Source organism: Pithys albifrons, chromosome 2 (assembly GCF_047495875.1).
Source record: "Pithys albifrons albifrons isolate INPA30051 chromosome 2, PitAlb_v1, whole genome shotgun sequence".
Classification (NCBI taxonomy): Eukaryota; Metazoa; Chordata; class Aves; order Passeriformes; family Thamnophilidae; genus Pithys; species Pithys albifrons.
This window is the reverse complement of record NC_092459.1, coordinates 28,254,430-28,272,357: the sequence shown is the minus strand read 5'-3', so window position 1 is coordinate 28,272,357 and position 17,928 is coordinate 28,254,430. Positions and strand designations below refer to the sequence as shown.

Genomic DNA, 17,928 nt, shown 5'->3' with positions numbered 1-17,928 from the left:
ATGTGTCACTGCAGCAACAAAGGCAAGTGGGATTATGGGCCACATCCACAGGGGCGCTATCAGCTGAGACCATCCCCACTTGACCCAGCGCTTCCCAGGCCGCTTCCCCGTGGAGTCTGTGTCCAGCTCTGACCCCCACAACTCACAACAGATGCAGGCAGGCTGAAGAGGGTCCAAAGGAGGGCTATGAAGATGGACAAAGGGCTGCAGAACCTGCCCTGGGAGGAAAGACTGAAGGAGTTCAGCCTCTTCTCCTTGAAGAAGGATCGGGAGCAATCTCACCCCAGTATGCCAGTAATTAAAGAGGACAAAGGCTCTCTCCTCACCAGGAGCAACACAGAGAAGGGCAACAGGTGCAAGTTGCAACAGAAGAGGTTTCATCTTGACATAAGAAATATACTTTTTACAGTGATATCAATTACTGAAACAATCTCTGACAGGTGTGGTAGAGTCCCCATCACTGGAGGTTCTCAGGATGTGCTCAGACAGGATGCAGACAACCTCCTCTAGGCTCTCCTTCCTACAGGTTGGACCAGAGGGTCTTCTGAGGTCCCTTCCAACCTGGGCTATTCTTGTACAATATACTAGGCTGATGGGATCTCTCTTTTAATACTGTCTGAAGTACTCTACTTCAAGTGTTAATTAAAAGACAACTCTCCAACTGAAATATGCAGGTCTGCTCTCATTAACACATATCTCATTTGCAGCTCAGCAGATTCCAAGTGCTACTGGCTTATTACACCGCCTTCAACTTGTTATTTAAAAGATCTTTAAGCATCCCCTCCTTTAAAATTATGGGGTTTTAACATAAATATTATCAACTTTGCCCTTTGTATATCCCACTGAAGAAGCACAGCTGTTGAACACCAATTATAATCCTCTTTTCATTGCATACTACATATCTACTTAGCCAATGTTCATTATCATATCATAAAACAGTGTTACCAAGATTCACTTCAAATCATGACCAAAAGAATGCAGAAGGCTTGCAATCTAGAAATCACATATTGATTGAATTTTAGCTCTTAATTAGGTTCTTGTTCTGCTAAAGGAAAATAAGATAAAACCCAGCTTTCTATCAAGTCTAAATTACTTTTTTTTAATAGGTTCATTGTACATTCATTCTACTGTGTTAATTAAGACTTGCTTGCTTATAGTAGCAGATTGCTTTGAATGAGACATGGATCACAACATACACATAACTCATACAAAAATAGTACTTTACAGTTAAGACTACATCCAGAGGGAAAATAACATACATTTTGGATGGGACTGTGAATTCTAAAACAGAGAAGACATTTATTGTTCTGTTGTCTCATCATTCAAACTTTGAAACAAACAAACAAAAAAACCCCAGAACATTTTTCTACAAAGTCAGGTTTTTAGCTTAATTGCATTTAAACAACTTATCAGCCTCCTCTGATATCTTGTAGAAATTAGGCAGAACATTAAGAATAACCATTATATTGATACAAATTGAATAATTTTATTATCCAGTCACAACATTTAGAAAATTTTCCTAACACTGAATAACAAAAGGAAATAAAAATAGTTACTGCAATATTATATTCTTCTATTTCCATTTTAAGATTCTAACAAATGGAAAAAACACTTAGGGTAACACTAGATAAATGAAAAACATATTTTACAAATATGGACTATGCACAACAGGGCAAATTATTTCACTTCAGACTAGTTTATTTACAAGACAAATAAACAGTTACCTGCCAGTCAGAAAACAAAAAGGTGTATTAGATAAAAATTAATGATGGTTGCAGTCAGTACATAACACTGAAATGTTCAGTGTATTAAGTTTTACATGACATTAGTCTGCCACAGACCAACAGGTTACTGTTCTTTTAACTGATACAGGAATTTTATGATATATAGTATTTTACAGACACACAACACAGATAACCTCAGCATTTTCACTGAAAAATACACTTGTACCATAAACACTGAAATATTACAGCCCACAAGCCCTTTGAAGATCACTTTGATAACTTCCCCTTCCCAGAGGAGCTCATTACTTTCCTCAGCAAAACATAAGTATTGATATACCCATACCCCTATGGCATTCTTCTTTATAGTTTCAAATTCATTGACTCAATCTTATGTTGTTCAAATTCATCTATCAGTAAACATAGAGGAAATAAAAATATGTCTATTAAAATATAAAATGATGTACCTGTGTTTGACTTAAAATCAGGTAATTATGTATTGCTTACCAAGTCCTAAAAGGTCAATAGTGGGTTCTGCCGACTTTTTTGGACTTGCTTTAGCTTCTGATTGCTGATCCTCTTTCTTCTGTGGCTTTTAAGAGAAAAAACAAACACAAGTAACCTTTCTGAAAAGATTCTGTGTTTTAAAAATTCTCATTAAAGATGCTGCTTCAGTATCACAAGTAAAAGCCTTTTTCTGTATTTGTTTATCATAATGAATTTGATTTATAATGAAGTATGTAGCAGTTATGGTCAAAGGAACAGGACACATGACTGTAAAAAACTATCCTTATCTCTTCACCGGTATGTAATCACTTTTAAAATAAATTTAAGTTCAAGGATAGCTTAAAATAAGTCTTAAAGTGTTAAACTGAACCACTGCATATCATGCACTAAGCAAAGAACTGCCTATAATTTATCAACTCATTTCAGCAACCAAACTATACAGTTCCACAACGCTGAAGAGGAAAAAAACCCAAGTTTTTAAAAGCTTAAATGTAAAAATTAGAAGAGACTAATGACATTACTTAGCCTTCCTGCAAAGAGCATCTGCAGAACATGCAGAATTTACAGATGCTGAGCACTGATGCATACAATCTGTTTTCATGATCATTTCCCTTACACAAACCTGAAGGCTTATAACAGCGTTCTTTGGAAAAGGGAACTCAGTCTTTTTTTGACTAGAGACTTCAAAATACATGACACTATTCATGTGAAATTCGATTATAAAAATTACTTCATAACTCCGTTTATAATTCTTCTCATAGCAATATCAGGCTGATAACCTGAATCCATCAAAACATCAGTTTTTCAAATTAATACAAACTGGTTCATAGTAGTGACATGACAAATGCATTTCCTCAGAGGCATTTAATATTCCTTTACTCCATACTTATCACAAAAACATGAAGCAAAGTGGTTGACCAATGAGTACACCCTTTAACTAGAACAGATGACCTAATAATGGTGGCAGAGCACTCCCAGGCTGGGCCCTGGGCTGACATGAACAGAACCTGCTTCACTCACACCTTTATCTCACCACCCATAACGTGGCTTTGACAGTCTCTGAGGCTCCTGAGGTTGCTGAAGTCATTAAATCTTAGTATTTAGCATTCGAAGAACTTAAAAGTTCAACAAATGGGCATAAGATTTTCTTCTTTAGGTAATCATTTACTTTCCTCTCCTGCAAACTCTGCCTAAGGAGTAATGAGCTTGGTGTTTGCAAAGAGCAGTGAGGAAGTTCCAGAGTATTTAAAGACAGCCTGAGTCTGTCACAGCACTGCCCCTCCTGTCCTGTGAGCAAGTGCCCCCTAAAAACCCACAGTAAAGACCTCAAATGAACTGAACTCCACTTCTGCAGCTACAGGGCACAGATACTGTCACATTCAAACTGACCCTTGCTAATCTCTCAGAGAAATACTTGGTTGCTCTTGCTAAAAATCCTTAGGTTAACTCTTCAGATTAAACTGCTTGGGAAATCGCCTGCTGTAAAAATATTTCATGGATTTCCCAATTCTATACTGTATTATAACTTTCAGATTTGAATTTATGATCTGAAGCATAGCAAACCAAGTTCAAAGGCTCCAAAGAAAGTAGTTTTTGAAAGTAAACTTTTGCATATGAGGAATTTTTTAAAAGTGACAATTCAAAGTTTTCTACAGCTGACCAAATCTCAATATATATGCCATAAAACTTCAAATTATTATCCTAAACACCAATCAGAGCTAACAGTGAATATTTCAGAACAGAATTTGTACATTTGAGTCTTCTCCAACTCTATAAGGATCACTATGGGTGACAGAAGCTGTAAAAAGAAGCTTCTGACATGCTACTTGATTTCATGAAACTGTCTTTTGCTTCAACAGCTTAACATTCTGAATACAGAACAATTTCTTTCAACTGAAAAGAATGACTGGTAGAATTATATGTGCAAATTTTTTTGCTCCAGATTAGATTTCTAATAACTATCTAAAAGCACAAGTTCAAAATAAATTAAAGCTTAACAGGGTTAGTTTTGAATGCAAACTTTTCACAGAAACCAAATGTTTTAGCACACTTTAGTAAGAATTAAACACACAGACTTCAAATTGCTCTCTCTTTTCTCTGGCACTTATTACTGTAGCAAATTAATCTCATTACCTAAACTAAAAAATTAAAAAATAGTAGGAATAATCTACTTAGGTCCTCTGCTTTGTCAAATGAACATTTTGAAGAATTTTTACATGCATATTTCGGTTTCATCACTCTGTAAGTAAGAACGGCAGTGAAGACACAAGGTATAAAAATATTAATTTCTATAAAAATACGATCCTTTAAGACACTCCTTTCCAATATTGTTACTATATTTCTTGATCAGCAGTTTCTGTCCTGTAGGTAAAGTAATAGGTTTTAAGGTTACTTCACAGATAATTTAAGAAAAACTGCAAAATCATTCTTAAGCTTGTTAGCACAGCAAATATTTCTAGACATTAATATTGCATTTGTTTCCTTGATGGAGATTTTCTCCTTACAGCCACACAGTTTCCACCAACACACTAATGTTCATTCTGAAAATAGTAAAAAGGTATCAGACACCTAATATTTATCAGTACTACAACAGTGGTCACACAAAGCAATATTCAGCAGCTATCGAACCTTACCTCTCTCTTACCTTTAATTTGACCTGCAATGCTACATTGTTCCCCCCCTACTCTCACCATAACAAACATCATTTCCTGGAATTTTCTATCCTCCTGCCTGAGATTTCTATTCTAGAATTTGGCATGCCTTTATTTCTGGTTAAGATGCTTCACGGCACACAGGTGAGCTTTTATTCACATTCAGAAGACATTTGTTGGGTCTGCCACGATTTTCAGATGGACAGGGAGTCCTCTAAAGTCACTTACACTTAGGTGTAAATTAAGTAAGGCTGGCACAAGTGCTGTGAGTTAGAACAAGAAACTTGTACGCACGCAATTATTCTTAGGAATATTCCAATGATCCCTCACTACCATGCTGGTTTTTGAGACAGTCTTGTTCTCCCCTCAGTCCCGTGGATCTCGGGCTACCTGACTACACCGTGATCCACCTGGAGAAGGTATAATGGAAAGCAAGGCCTTACTGAAGTGTTCTGGAGCAGAGATCATACCCTACTTCTGGGTGTGAGGTCCTCATGAGGTCCCTCCCAGCCCATAAAATTCTAGCATAAACAAGGTGTTGAAATTTTTGGAAAAGAACAAACAGCGAAGTCATACTCAACTCACTGGAAAATTTTATTCCAAATCATAAAAAGAAATGTGATTTTTTAATTTCTTTTTAGCAGTTTTGCTCCAAGAGGACTCAGATATGACTAAGCTTTATGGAGAGAGTGGCCTTTTGATATATTAATGCTATTACTGCACACAGGGAGCACAGAAGCGTGTAACAGGCAAAAACCTGTGTAACAAGGCAGTGACATTTCTTAAACTTAATGTTTAATTTAGTGTTGTGCTTTATCTAAAAATTACTGCACTTTGTAGAGGTGCAAGATAGCATGACAAATGCTTGGGAATCTTGCTGCTCTAAGACTCATCTCAGTTTCTATTACTAGTCTGCTTGACTCCCACAGCAATTATTTTTAAGTATTGACACCAGTACCAGATAATCTATTCCTTGTTATGTCCTTTGGAACAAGACTGCATGAAAAAAAGGAGACTAAGCAGCACTAAATAAAACTAAAAATAACATTAAAAATTTGGTATGAAAAAGGCAAGTAGAAGGGAACAGGTACACAATTTTGGGCATTTATTTTCAAGTGGAACCTTCAAGGTTACCAGGGCTACTATATTTTTACAACACTCAAGATTGTCTTAGTAATATATGTGGTTTTACTGAACAAAGTGCATAGCTATAGCAATTCCTAGATATATTTACTTCAGGTCCTATATAAACAACTTCTCATTCATACTAGTACATTCTTAAATCACTGTCCCTGCAAACAGCAGAGCATCAAGACATCTTTGATATGCAGTCCTCACATTGCCATTTTTCACAGTTGTGACTAATAGCCACTACACTACTCTTCAAGGTTCTTCTCATGGAGTACCTATTATGGAAAGCAAGCAACAACTGTTGCCTTAATTTTGAGATTACTGAAAATAGTTTAATTGCAAATATCACTGAAAGAATCTGAAGACAGAACAAGCTTCCAGGGAGTCAATTTTCTTACAACCTTCACCTGATCAGCTTAGTATCCAGCATGACTTTGAGTTTTCTGTCTTAAGAGAAACTGAGCTCTTGTTTTGAAGAGAGCCACAATAACCAAGTTATTCCATGTTCAACAGATATTAGACACCCTTTTTTGGTAAGGCCTGGTTTGAAAGTGCCAGCATACAGTGAAAATACCATCGTTATTATTCTTTATAAATGGGTGACTCAAGTTTCTATTTTCTGCTTTTGTAACTTTATGTGAATTATCTTTATATGTTTAGATTTTAAGGGTTTACCAATTCTAAAAGACATGACACTCAGTAGAAATGTAAACCCACCGCAAATAGTTTAAAAACAAATGGAACTTTTGCCAAATTCACTATTACAAGATACTAATGTAAATAATTTAAAAGGTTTCAACACCAGCATTTAGGATTATCACTGACCTTATTCTCATTTATATTGTGTGAGAGCATTAATAGGGGTAGCATACATGATGCAAGACATAAGCCACATGACTTATAGCTCTGAAGTAGAAAACTCTGCACTCAGAGCAACAGTAAGTTACTAATGTAAAACTCTCTCCTACTCTGAAGCAAGATATCAGTCACTGTCAAAAATCTGATTCATCAGCTGTCCAGTCCACTTACCTGCTCTTACCACCTTTCATATTTTAATATTCAACACAAAAAATAGTTCTCTGCACGTTTTCCTCAATTTTCTACTTCACTGAAAAATTCATATGAATCTAGAACTCAGTCTGTTTAAAACAGATCTGACTACCAATGCACTTCTAACTTATATACCCTACCTTAACTACAAGAAGCTGTATGAAAGCTGAAGATCCATCAAATAATTTTGTGAAAAGCACTTAAAAGCAATTTCCAGTTTACTCACTAGAGCTCATATATGCCTCTGTGGTTACTGAACAAAAGCCTTCCTTTGCTCTTATTAGGGAGGAATAGTATGCCTGTGCATAAAGCAATTGGATTTCTTCCCTCTTCATTACCTCCCTGCAATAAAACTTGGAAGAGAGCATAAACATTTGAGAATTGCCATATGAGAAAATAATGTTAGTAATTTACTATAAGCTTGCAGTAGGTTTGTAGATGTGATTTTTCTGACAGCTCATATATTTATGCTATACCAAAGTTTAGTCCATATCTATTTACAGCATTACTCATGTAGGCATCCTAGAATTATTAAAGAATGTTTTTACAAGTTTCCTACCTGACATGCATGTAAGAAAAAACTAATATTTTCATGATATTTAAACAATATTAAAGATGAAATGTGTTATTGTGTTTACCCTATAAGATACCATAACATATCCTAAGATTTTTTTTCAGACTTGAAACTGATGAAGAAGAAATTTAAAAATAAGACTAACTCTTGAAAACTCAGGAGACTTTCAGCAAGTGACGAACTCCTACTGTGCCGAACTCGCAAACACCCCAGAAAACAGGTACATATATTGAAACACAAGTTACATTACAGTGGTATCATCATGTACAGAGTACAGTATCTCTGCAAACAAATTCTGATGCATTCCTAATCAAGAGGAATGTCAACAAGAAGAACAAAAAAGCTGCACCTCTCATTTAAAAAGCTCCAACCAAACAAAAAGCCAACTCACTGAGAAAATGTAGGTTTATTATTTCCACATCTATTGTGATTACCCCAGTGCTTCACTCACAGACACTGAACTACTCACACTGACCTGGGCAAGCCAATTTAAGGCATTTACACCAAGAAAACCAACAAAACCAAACGGGCATTTGTTGTTAAATACTGTTCTGTACACATGAAGGTCCTTCAGCCAAAACACACTCTCCAAGGCAAACTTTTTAAAGTAGTCCTTAATCCACATCTTTGCTTTAAAATCCCGGGTATATGGATTTCATTAGATTTTCACAGTTAGAAAAAGGTACTTGAACAAGATTATGTAAAATGTGTTATATCTTTAGTCATTTGAATTAAAAACTTCATGGCAGAACTAACAGACCCTGCACCATAATCTTATTCCATTAATATGATTTTATCTGGGTCTAGGCTAATATGCTAATCAGTTCTATGAAAATGGATTAAGAGTATTCCTTTGTTATTACTTATTGACCATGCAGTGCTAATATTGTATTTCAACTGAATTTCAAACATTGGCTCAGATCTCATCTACTTTAGTCAATGTATTCCAAGAAGGCTTAAAACCTTTCATGTCTTGTACTTAGCTAGATCAGTTTAGTTCCTTTCTAATGCATCAGACGATCTCAGAGGCCCTTTTACCTTGCTCTAAACAAGGTATGAACCATGAAGAAGTCTAATTTCCTAAAATGAAATTGGCTTTCTTTTCATACTTACTGCCGAGACTACAGCAAAATAGCAAAGATAAATCTTTCTCTTTAAATTCTTAGATCCAAGTATTAAATATATATAATATCAACTACATTTGAAATACTAGTTCTATGCATTCAGTTTCAAATACATTAGGTTCTTGAAGCTGACAAGTTCGGAATAGGGTCTGAAAAAAGGGGCAAAGCTCTTTTTCCTGTTTAATACTTGAAGAAAGCATCAAAAGATTGCAAGATGATTGCTAGGTAATGGTCAGAACAAGAAATAGGACCCTGAAGCCAGCCCAGGGATGGCAAGACTCTGGAGCAGGAAAGGCACCCAGTTTGAGTGCAGCAGTATCCAAGTTTTCCAAGGATTCTGGGGGCAAGGACTTGAGCAGAGTTTGCTGTAGCTCTAAATCTTTGAAATTAATGCATCTGAGCCCAGAAGCAAGGACCTGTTTACAAGGACACAAAAGGCAAAGAAAAAGCTGTTTATCAACCCTTTTCCTATTTTGTATTATCTTGTCATGGAATTTGATTTAGATAAAATGCAAGAATTCTACTTTTAATCCAATAATACCGGGGGTTTAAACCTTTTTAGAAGCAATTCTTATGAAGCAGAAAATCTAAACAGATCCATCTAAAGCTAATCCAGTGTCCCATTATGAGATCTATAAATCAGATTAGGGTCAAAGTGTTCTAATGCATCTCAGTCTGCAAGCTGTGAAATGCAATAAACATGGTTTCTATTTTATAAGGTATTTTAAATATACCTTCAGTTTTTGACTCACAAAATCTGGTTATAAGAACTCAGACTACATATTTCTCCTTGATTTCCACTGCACTCATTAGCCTGGCCAAGATTACAATAATGCAGCTATACTAGTTCCAGTTCCTCATTAAACTTTTTCCTTTTATAACTTTCCTTCTAAAAACTTTTCAAGTAATACATAATAAAACATTAGTGTACCCAATCAGAACTGAAGTGCATGTATTTGTAATTCCTTCTTCATGTATTTCCAGACAAGAATGAGCTGATTCATGCATGGCAACTGACTGAGCCCATAGTAAAAGAACAATCCAATCCAAGAAATTCTTTTCATCCCTATTCATGCAGGTATGCTTTGAGGTCTGTTCCCTAACAAAAATGCTTTGTTTACTGACAAATGCTTTTTGCATGAGATTTAGAATCACGGAATCATCAAGGTTGGAAGGGACCTTTAAGATCAAGTCCAGCTGTCCCCCCAGCACTACCACTGTAACCCCTAAACCACATCATCCAGTGCCAGATCCAGACACTTCTTGAATACCTTCAGAGATGGTGCCTCCACCACTTCCCTGGGCAACCTATTCCAAAGCCTGACCACCTTAACAGTGAAAAAAATTTTTCCGGTATCTAATCTGAATCTCCTCTGTCTTAGTTTCAGGCCATTTCCTCTTGTCCTCTCACTGCAGGCACGGCAGAGGAGACCAGCCTCCACCTCACTAAAACCTCCTTTCAGGGAATTTAGAGAGCAATGAGGTTCCCCCTGAGCCTCCTAAATATAATATATAACATCATATAGGAGGCTCAGGATATATATAGGATCCAAAATATATACATATATACTAGGTGAATGTAGGATATTCATCCAATATCAAGACCCTACACCCTTGGCCAGCAACCAGCTCACACCTTGGATCTTTCCTGATGCTTATATCCCACTCACTGGCTGGTCCAGCATGAAATTGGCTTCTAGATACTGGTGTCTACAGCTGCTGACACTCAGATTCCTCAGACCTGCAGTCTCTTTCCCAACACCAGTTTCTTATTCTCTTTGTCTGGTAGTTCAACTTGGAGGTTACTAGTGTTTACATAAAGACAGAGAAGAGACAATGCACTCACCCACAACACGGTTGCAAATAGAACTTTGCAAGAATGCAAGATAGTCTGCATTGATCAAGTGCAGGACTCAGACAAGCACACTGCCCAGCAACCTGCAGATATGTGACTGCCTCTTTTCATCCCTTTCCCCCCTGCTTCCTCATGCTTCTTACACCCCAATCCATCTTGATTCCCTGGTTTTGGTCTCTGTCATCTTAACATCCCATAACAAGCTTCATGCAATATTCTCTGCCCTATCCCCAAATTCTTTTCTCTCTGCATTCCACAAGAAGTCCTATAATCTAGAATGCAATCACCCCTTACTCCTTCTTTAACCCACCTCACCACATTCCTTCAATAGACAAAGAGAAGCAGATCACTGTGCTCTGTTTTCACTCATTAGTTTACTCCACTGCTCCTCCTTATTGTTTTTCCTCTGATTCATAGCTTGTATGTTTTAGTCACAGTCTTACAGCATCACAGTGAATACCGTTTCATATAAACAGCCTCTGAGTTAGGACTTTTCTTAATAGAGTTCTGTTTCATAGAGCGTTGGACTAATACCCTGTACTAGTATCTATTCTGTCATTATTTCAAGCACTTTATGAAGTCTAAGCATACTGTCTCTAGAGGTGCATTGAAAGAAGCCTCTCAATTAATTCCATGGAAATTCAATCCTGTCACCAACTAATCAGACTGAAATAGCCTCATAGGTTAATTTTTCTTACTTCTAAATCAGCCTATTGTTTTCTTTAACTGCTATGGAAGTCAGGAGAGAGCTGACAAGTACTTTTATCATCCTCACGTACAAATACATAGTTCTGTTTAACAAATGTAGAATTTAGTGAGAGGAAGAAATGTTTAATAAATACTTATGCATCATTAGCTGTATTAGTTTCTTCTGCCAGTCAGGGTTTTTTTTTCCCCCTCAATTTTGTTCTCATTTCAAAGTTAATCACTTTGAAACAATTGCTTTAAAAGCTAAGTAATTTTAATCTATCATATGCAATACCGCAATGGATTTCTCTTTACTTAGGCAAGTTCAATTTTCTTTGTGTTCACCTCCTGTATCCTAATTTTTAAAATCAATTATGAAGGAGCACTGTAACCACAATCTAGTCCAGCAGCCTGCATCTCAACTGGAGATGAGTCAACCTTCCTTCTCCTTTCAATCCTCCAGTTTAAACAACGTGAGTCTACACGAAATCTCTAGATATTCTGAAAATGAATACTTAAATCATCCTTACAAAGTGTAATGACTGCTAAAGCTTTTTAGATTCAAAGATTCTGAAGTTTTAAAACTGGTCCTTCAAAGATATATTACAAGGCCTCTGATTTCAACATTTATGCTAAGACTCAACCCAACCTTTTTTATTTACACCACTAAAATAATCTGCGTTTAAACCAAGGAAAAAGGTATGTTGATCTCTACTTACAGTGTAAATTGAGGATTAAGTATATGAGACAAAACAATCTGTGTATTACCTTGAGCAGAAGTTATTCACGTTATGTCCTAGTTCAGCTGGAGGGACCAGCTAACCCTGTGTGGTGGTGATCAAACCTGTGTATTCCACCCCCTCTATTCATTCCCCAAGGACAATGGGCCATTAGCAGCAGCTGCCCAGGGAGCCATTATCACTTCACACCCAGCCTGAGGGGGGCGGAGCTGCTAATGGGCCATCAACAGCTCAACACCCCCTGGCTCCCAGAGTTAATCACCCATTGTGTGAGTCCCCGCCCAGGGGGAGGGACTGAGTGCTCCCTGAGGGTACATAAGTGGTGGGTAAGAAGACCTCGGGAACCTTCTCGTCGGATCCAGAGCAGCAGCAGGACCTCGACAGCAGGAGATCACCACTCTCGCCCAGACCACAGCCCTCGCCTGCACCAACAGGTTTTTCTTTTCCTTTTGCTCTGGACTTGGGGGAGCCACAGGGGTCTCAGCACAAGGGCAAACAAACCCCCCTTGGGTTTGTGCCCCAGGACACTGGGTTATACTGCTGGGGTATTGTGAGTTGAAAGCAATTTCCCTTGTGTATCAGTGTTGTTATTGTAATATTATTATTAAATTTTAGCTCTGACTTATAATCTCTCTCGTGGTGAGTTCATTTTCCCTTGCTGGTTCACCTTCAAACCAGCACATCTTTTGGCGCCCAACGTGGGGCACGAGAGAGAAGTCAGAACTACAATTTCATTTTGTGTATTTGGGTACAGAAACTCCCTGACTACCATGTTGCTTGATGTATTCATGTGGATGGTGTATCTGGGCCTGTTCATATTTCGACACATGGGGAACCATGTGCCTGTTTTGATGCTCTCTTTAATACCAGGGAGAAGGATCAAAATTGCTTTATTAATATACTATGTTTATGTTGTCATAATATCAGAAGCAATGAATTTCATTGTGAATGTATATTCAGTCTGGTCTGCCTGTCCTGGTTTGGGTTGTTACCTCTGGGGTCTCATTAAAAATAGCACCCAGACTGTGGGGAAAACAGGCGGAGATGGTTACTTCCACCTTTTCACCTCTGCTACAACAATCATTGAAAATATTGAGCTTCCTTTTGATGTTAGGGACAGCATAATCCTGCTGTTAGTGTTGCTTTGTCTCCTCTGTACTGTATACACCATGTTTAGGGTCAGAACTGGGCTCTCTAAGGAGACTTGCTGGAGACCTGCCCTGGGAGCGGATGATGTTGAGTGGCACGGGAAGTGGGAAGATATGGGCCAGTATTTGGAGACCTTCTCTCCTCAAATGATCTGGAAATTCACCCCGGAACAACTGCAGGACCCTGCCAAAATGCTAAGCTATGTGAAAGGAAGATGCTCTGGTAGTCCCAGAGATGTGCAGCTCACAGCAACCTGCTGGGCCCTGGCCACTGCCTACCGCACACTGCTTGGTGTGGTACAGCATCATCAGGAGGAGAAAAGGAGCAAATCCACAGGCACCATGTCCACCCAGACCATGACTGAGCCAGAGAGGAAGAGAGATACATCAACTAGCGCCATGTCCACCCAGGCCATGACTGAGCCAGAGAGGAAGAGAGATACATCAACTAGCGCCATGTCCACCCAGACCATGACTGAGCCAGAGAGGAAGAGAGATACATCAACTAGCGCCATGTCCACCCAGACCATGACTGAGCCAGAGAGGAAGAGAGATACATCAACTAGCGCCATGTCCACCCAGACCATGACTGAGCCAGAGAGGAAGAGAGATACATCAACCAGCGCCATGTCCACACAAACCATGGAGGAGCCAGAAGGACAACAGAAACCGATAGCAGTTGCCCCTGTCCAGAAAAGAAAATCAAAGACCAAATCAGTTCGTATAGTGCATGACGAGGAAGAGTCAGGACCTTCATCTCAAGCAGAAGAAATGGAGCCAGAAATAATCACCCGGTCCCTATCCCTGGGAGAGCTGCATGAGCTCCGGAGAGAGTTCACACGACAGGCAAATGAGTCCATCTTGACCTGGCTACTTCGAATCTGGGATGCTGCAGCCAATGATACAATTCTAGATGGGAGTGAGGCGAGGCAGCTGGGATCCCTGTCTCGAGATGTTGTCATTGATCAGGGCATTGGAAAGAGACAGGAAACTCTCAGCCTCTGGCGGCGACTGTTGTCAAGCGTGAGGGAGAGATATCTTTGTAAGGAGGACCTCCACGTACAGCAAGGACAGTGGAACACGATGGAACAAGGTATCCGGTGCTTAAGGGAATTAGCCGTACTGGAGATAATCTTTTCAGAGGATGAGAGATTCCCTAAAAGTCCAGATGGTGTCCAGTGCACATCCCAGATGTGGTTAAAATTTGCACGACTTGGGCCAGAAATGTATTCTTGCTACCTTGCAACATTGCAGTGGAGAGAGGGAGAAGACAAGGTGGGTGCACTGGTCAGCAAACTCAGGATTTATGAAGACACTGTCACTGCTCCATTACGAGCCCATGTCTCAGCTGTGGAAACAAAACTGGCTGAACTGGAAGAGAAGATTAAGGAAGGACTCTTCCATATCTCTCCAGAACAAACAAGAGTCTCCGCCATCAGAAGCAGGCGTCTTCCAGCTAAGGAGAAAGGGTACACTCCACGCGGCAATCTGTGGTTTTACCTCCATGAGCATGGAGAAGATATGAGGAAGTGGGATGGGAAACCCACCTCTTCCTTAGCAGCTCGGGTACGTGAATTGCAAAGAGGCACAACTAACACAGGGAATTCTTCAAGGTTGAAGGCTGCTCCGGTCTCCCGTGGGCAAGGCTCCAGACAGTATAGGAATGATGATGTTATGCCCGATCCTCTTGAAGGAACCTCCCGGTCATATTCACAGGGAGAGCGCAGTGAATACCATGACCAGAACTAGGGGGGCCCTGCCTCTAGCCAGGTAGAGGAGAGGGACAATCGGGTTTATTGGACTGTGTGGATTCGGTGGCCTGGCTCATCAGACCCACAGAAATACAAAGCTTTAGTGGACACTGGCGCACAATGCACGTTGATGCCATCAGGATACGTCGGGGCAGAATCCATCTCTATTTCTGGGGTAACAGGGGGATCCCAACAGCTGACTGTACTGGAAGCTGAAGTCAGCTTGACTGGCAAGGAATGGCATAGACACCCCATTGTGACTGGTCCAGAAGCCCCATGTATCCTTGGCATAGACTACCTGAGGAATGGATATTTCAAAGACCCAAAGGGACTGCGTTGGGCCTTTGGCATAGCTGCTGTGGAGACAGAGGAAATCAGACAGCTGAGCACCTTGCCTGGCCTCTCAGAGGACCCTTCTGCTGTAGGACTGCTGAAAGTTGAAGAACAATTGGTACCGCTGGCCACAGCCACAGTGCACCGTCGGCAATACCGCACTGACCGAGACTCTGTGACCCCCATACACAAGATGATTCGTGAGCTGGAGAGCCAAGGGGTGGTCAGCAAGACTCACTCACCCTTTAATAGCCCCATATGGCCAGTACGAAAGTCCAGTGGAGAGTGGAGGCTGACGGTGGATTACCGTGGTCTCAATGAGGTCACACCCCCCCTGAGTGCCGCTGTGCCGGACATGCTGGAGCTTCAGTATGAGCTGGAGTCCAAGGCAGCCAAGTGGTATGCCACCATCGACATTGCCAATGCCTTTTTCTCCATTCCGTTGGCAGCAGAGTGCAGGCCGCAGTTTGCTTTCACCTGGAAGGGGGTGCAGTACACCTGGAATCGACTGCCCCAGGGGTGGAAACACAGTCCCACCATTTGCCATGGACTGATCCAGACTGCATTGGAAAAGGGTGAGGCTCCAGAACATCTACAGTACATCGATGACATCATTGTATGGGGGAACACAGCAGGGGAGGTTTTTGAGAAAGGAAAGAAGATAATCCAGATTCTCCTAAGAGCTGGTTTTGCCATTAAACGAAGTAAGGTCAAGGGACCTGCTCAGGAAATTCAGTTCCTAGGAGTGAAGTGGCAAGACGGGCGTCGTCAGATTCCAACAGAGGTGATCAACAAAATAGCAGCTATGTCCCCACCGACCAGCAAGAAGGAAACTCAGGCTTTCCTAGGCGCCGTGGGCTTTTGGAGGATGCATATCCCTGAGTACAGTCAGATTGTAAGCCCTCTCTACCTTGTGACACGGAAGAAAAATGATTTCCAGTGGGGCCCTGAACAACAACAAGCCTTTGAGCAGATTAAACAGGAGATTACCCATGCAGTAGCCCTTGGGCCAGTCAGGACAGGACAGGATGTGAAGAATGTGCTCTACACTGCAGCCGGGGAGAATGGCCCATCCTGGAGCCTCTGGCAGAAAGTACCTGGGGAGACTCGAGGACGACCGCTGGGATTCTGGAGCCGGGGATACAAAGGATCTGAGGCCAGCTACACCCCAACTGAGAAAGAGATCCTGGCAGCTTATGAAGGAGTTCGAGCCGCCTCAGAAGTGATTGGCACTGAGGCACAGCTCATCCTGGCACCCCGACTACCAGTGTTGGGCTGGATGTTCAAAGGAAAAGCTCCTTCTACCCATCACGCCACTGATGCCACATGGAGTAAGTGGATCGCTCTGATCACGCAGCGAACCCGGATAGGGAATCCCAATCGCCCTGGGATTTTGGAAATCATCACCAACTGGCCGGAAGGTGAGAGTTTTGGATTGTCCTCTGAAGAAGAAGAGGAGCAGGTGACACGAGCTGAGGAGGCCCCACCATATAACCAGCTACCAGAAGAGGAGAAGCGATATGCTCTCTTCACAGATGGCTCCTGCCGCATTGTAGGGACAAGCCGGAAATGGAAAGCAGCTGTATGGAGTCCTACACGTCGAGTTGCAGAAGCGACTGAAGGACAAGGTGGATCAAGTCAGGTTGCAGAGCTGAAAGCTGTTCAGCTGGCTTTGGATATCGCCGAACGAGAGAAGTGGCCAAGACTCTACCTTTACACTGACTCGTGGATGGTGGCCAATGCTCTGTGGGGATGGCTGGAGCGCTGGAGAAAGGCCGGCTGGCAGCGCAAAGGGAAACCCATCTGGGCGGCTGAGATGTGGCAGGACATCGCTGCCCGGGTAGAGAAGCTGAGTGTGAAGGTCCGTCACGTAGATGCTCATGTACCCAAGAGCCGGGCTAATGAGGAGCATCGTAACAACGAGCAGGTGGATCGAGCTGCCAAGATTGAAGTCTCTCAGGTAGATCTGGACTGGCAGCATAAAGGTGAATTGTTTCTAGCCCGATGGGCCCATGATGCCTCTGGTCATCAAGGCAGAGATGCAACATACAGATGGGCTCGTGACCGAGGGGTGGATCTAACCATGGACAGTGTCTCACAGGTTATCCATGACTGTGACACATGTGCTGCCATCAAGCAGGCCAAGCGGGTGAAGCCTCTATGGTATGGTGGACGGTGGTCGAAATACAGGTATGGGGAAGCCTGGCAAGTTGACTACATCACACTTCCCCAAACACGCCAAGGCAAGCGCTACGTGCTGACCATGGTAGAGGCAACCACTGGATGGCTGGAGACATACCCCGTATCTCACGCCACTGCCCGGAATACCATCCTGGGCCTTGAGAAACAAGTCCTGTGGAGACACGGCACCCCAGAGAGAATAGAGTCTGACAACGGCACCCACTTCAAGAACAGCCTCATAGACACCTGGGCCAGAGAGCACGGCATTGAGTGGGTGTATCATATCCCCTACCATGCTCCAGCTGCCGGGAAAGTTGAGCGATGTAATGGACTGCTGAAAACAACCTTGAAGGCGTTGGGTGGGGGAACTTTCAAACACTGGGAGCTGCATTTGGCAAAGGCCACCTGGTTGGTCAACACCCGGGGCTCCATCAATCGAGCTGGCCCTGCCCAATCAGAACTCTTGAATACTGTA

At 41.4% G+C, this 17,928-nt stretch overlaps 1 protein-coding gene across 2 annotated transcripts in view; it reads right to left on the bottom strand.

Moving 5' to 3' along the window:
- SMAP1 (small ArfGAP 1) overlaps nt 1-17,928 on the bottom strand; it is a 97,242-nt gene that overhangs the window by 21,406 nt on the left and 57,908 nt on the right. For both annotated transcript variants that reach the window (XM_071548533.1, XM_071548534.1), the window contains one exon: nt 2,229-2,313. In XM_071548533.1, the coding sequence (XP_071404634.1) occupies nt 2,229-2,313 (85 nt within the window). The remainder of the gene's footprint in view (nt 1-2,228; nt 2,314-17,928) is intronic.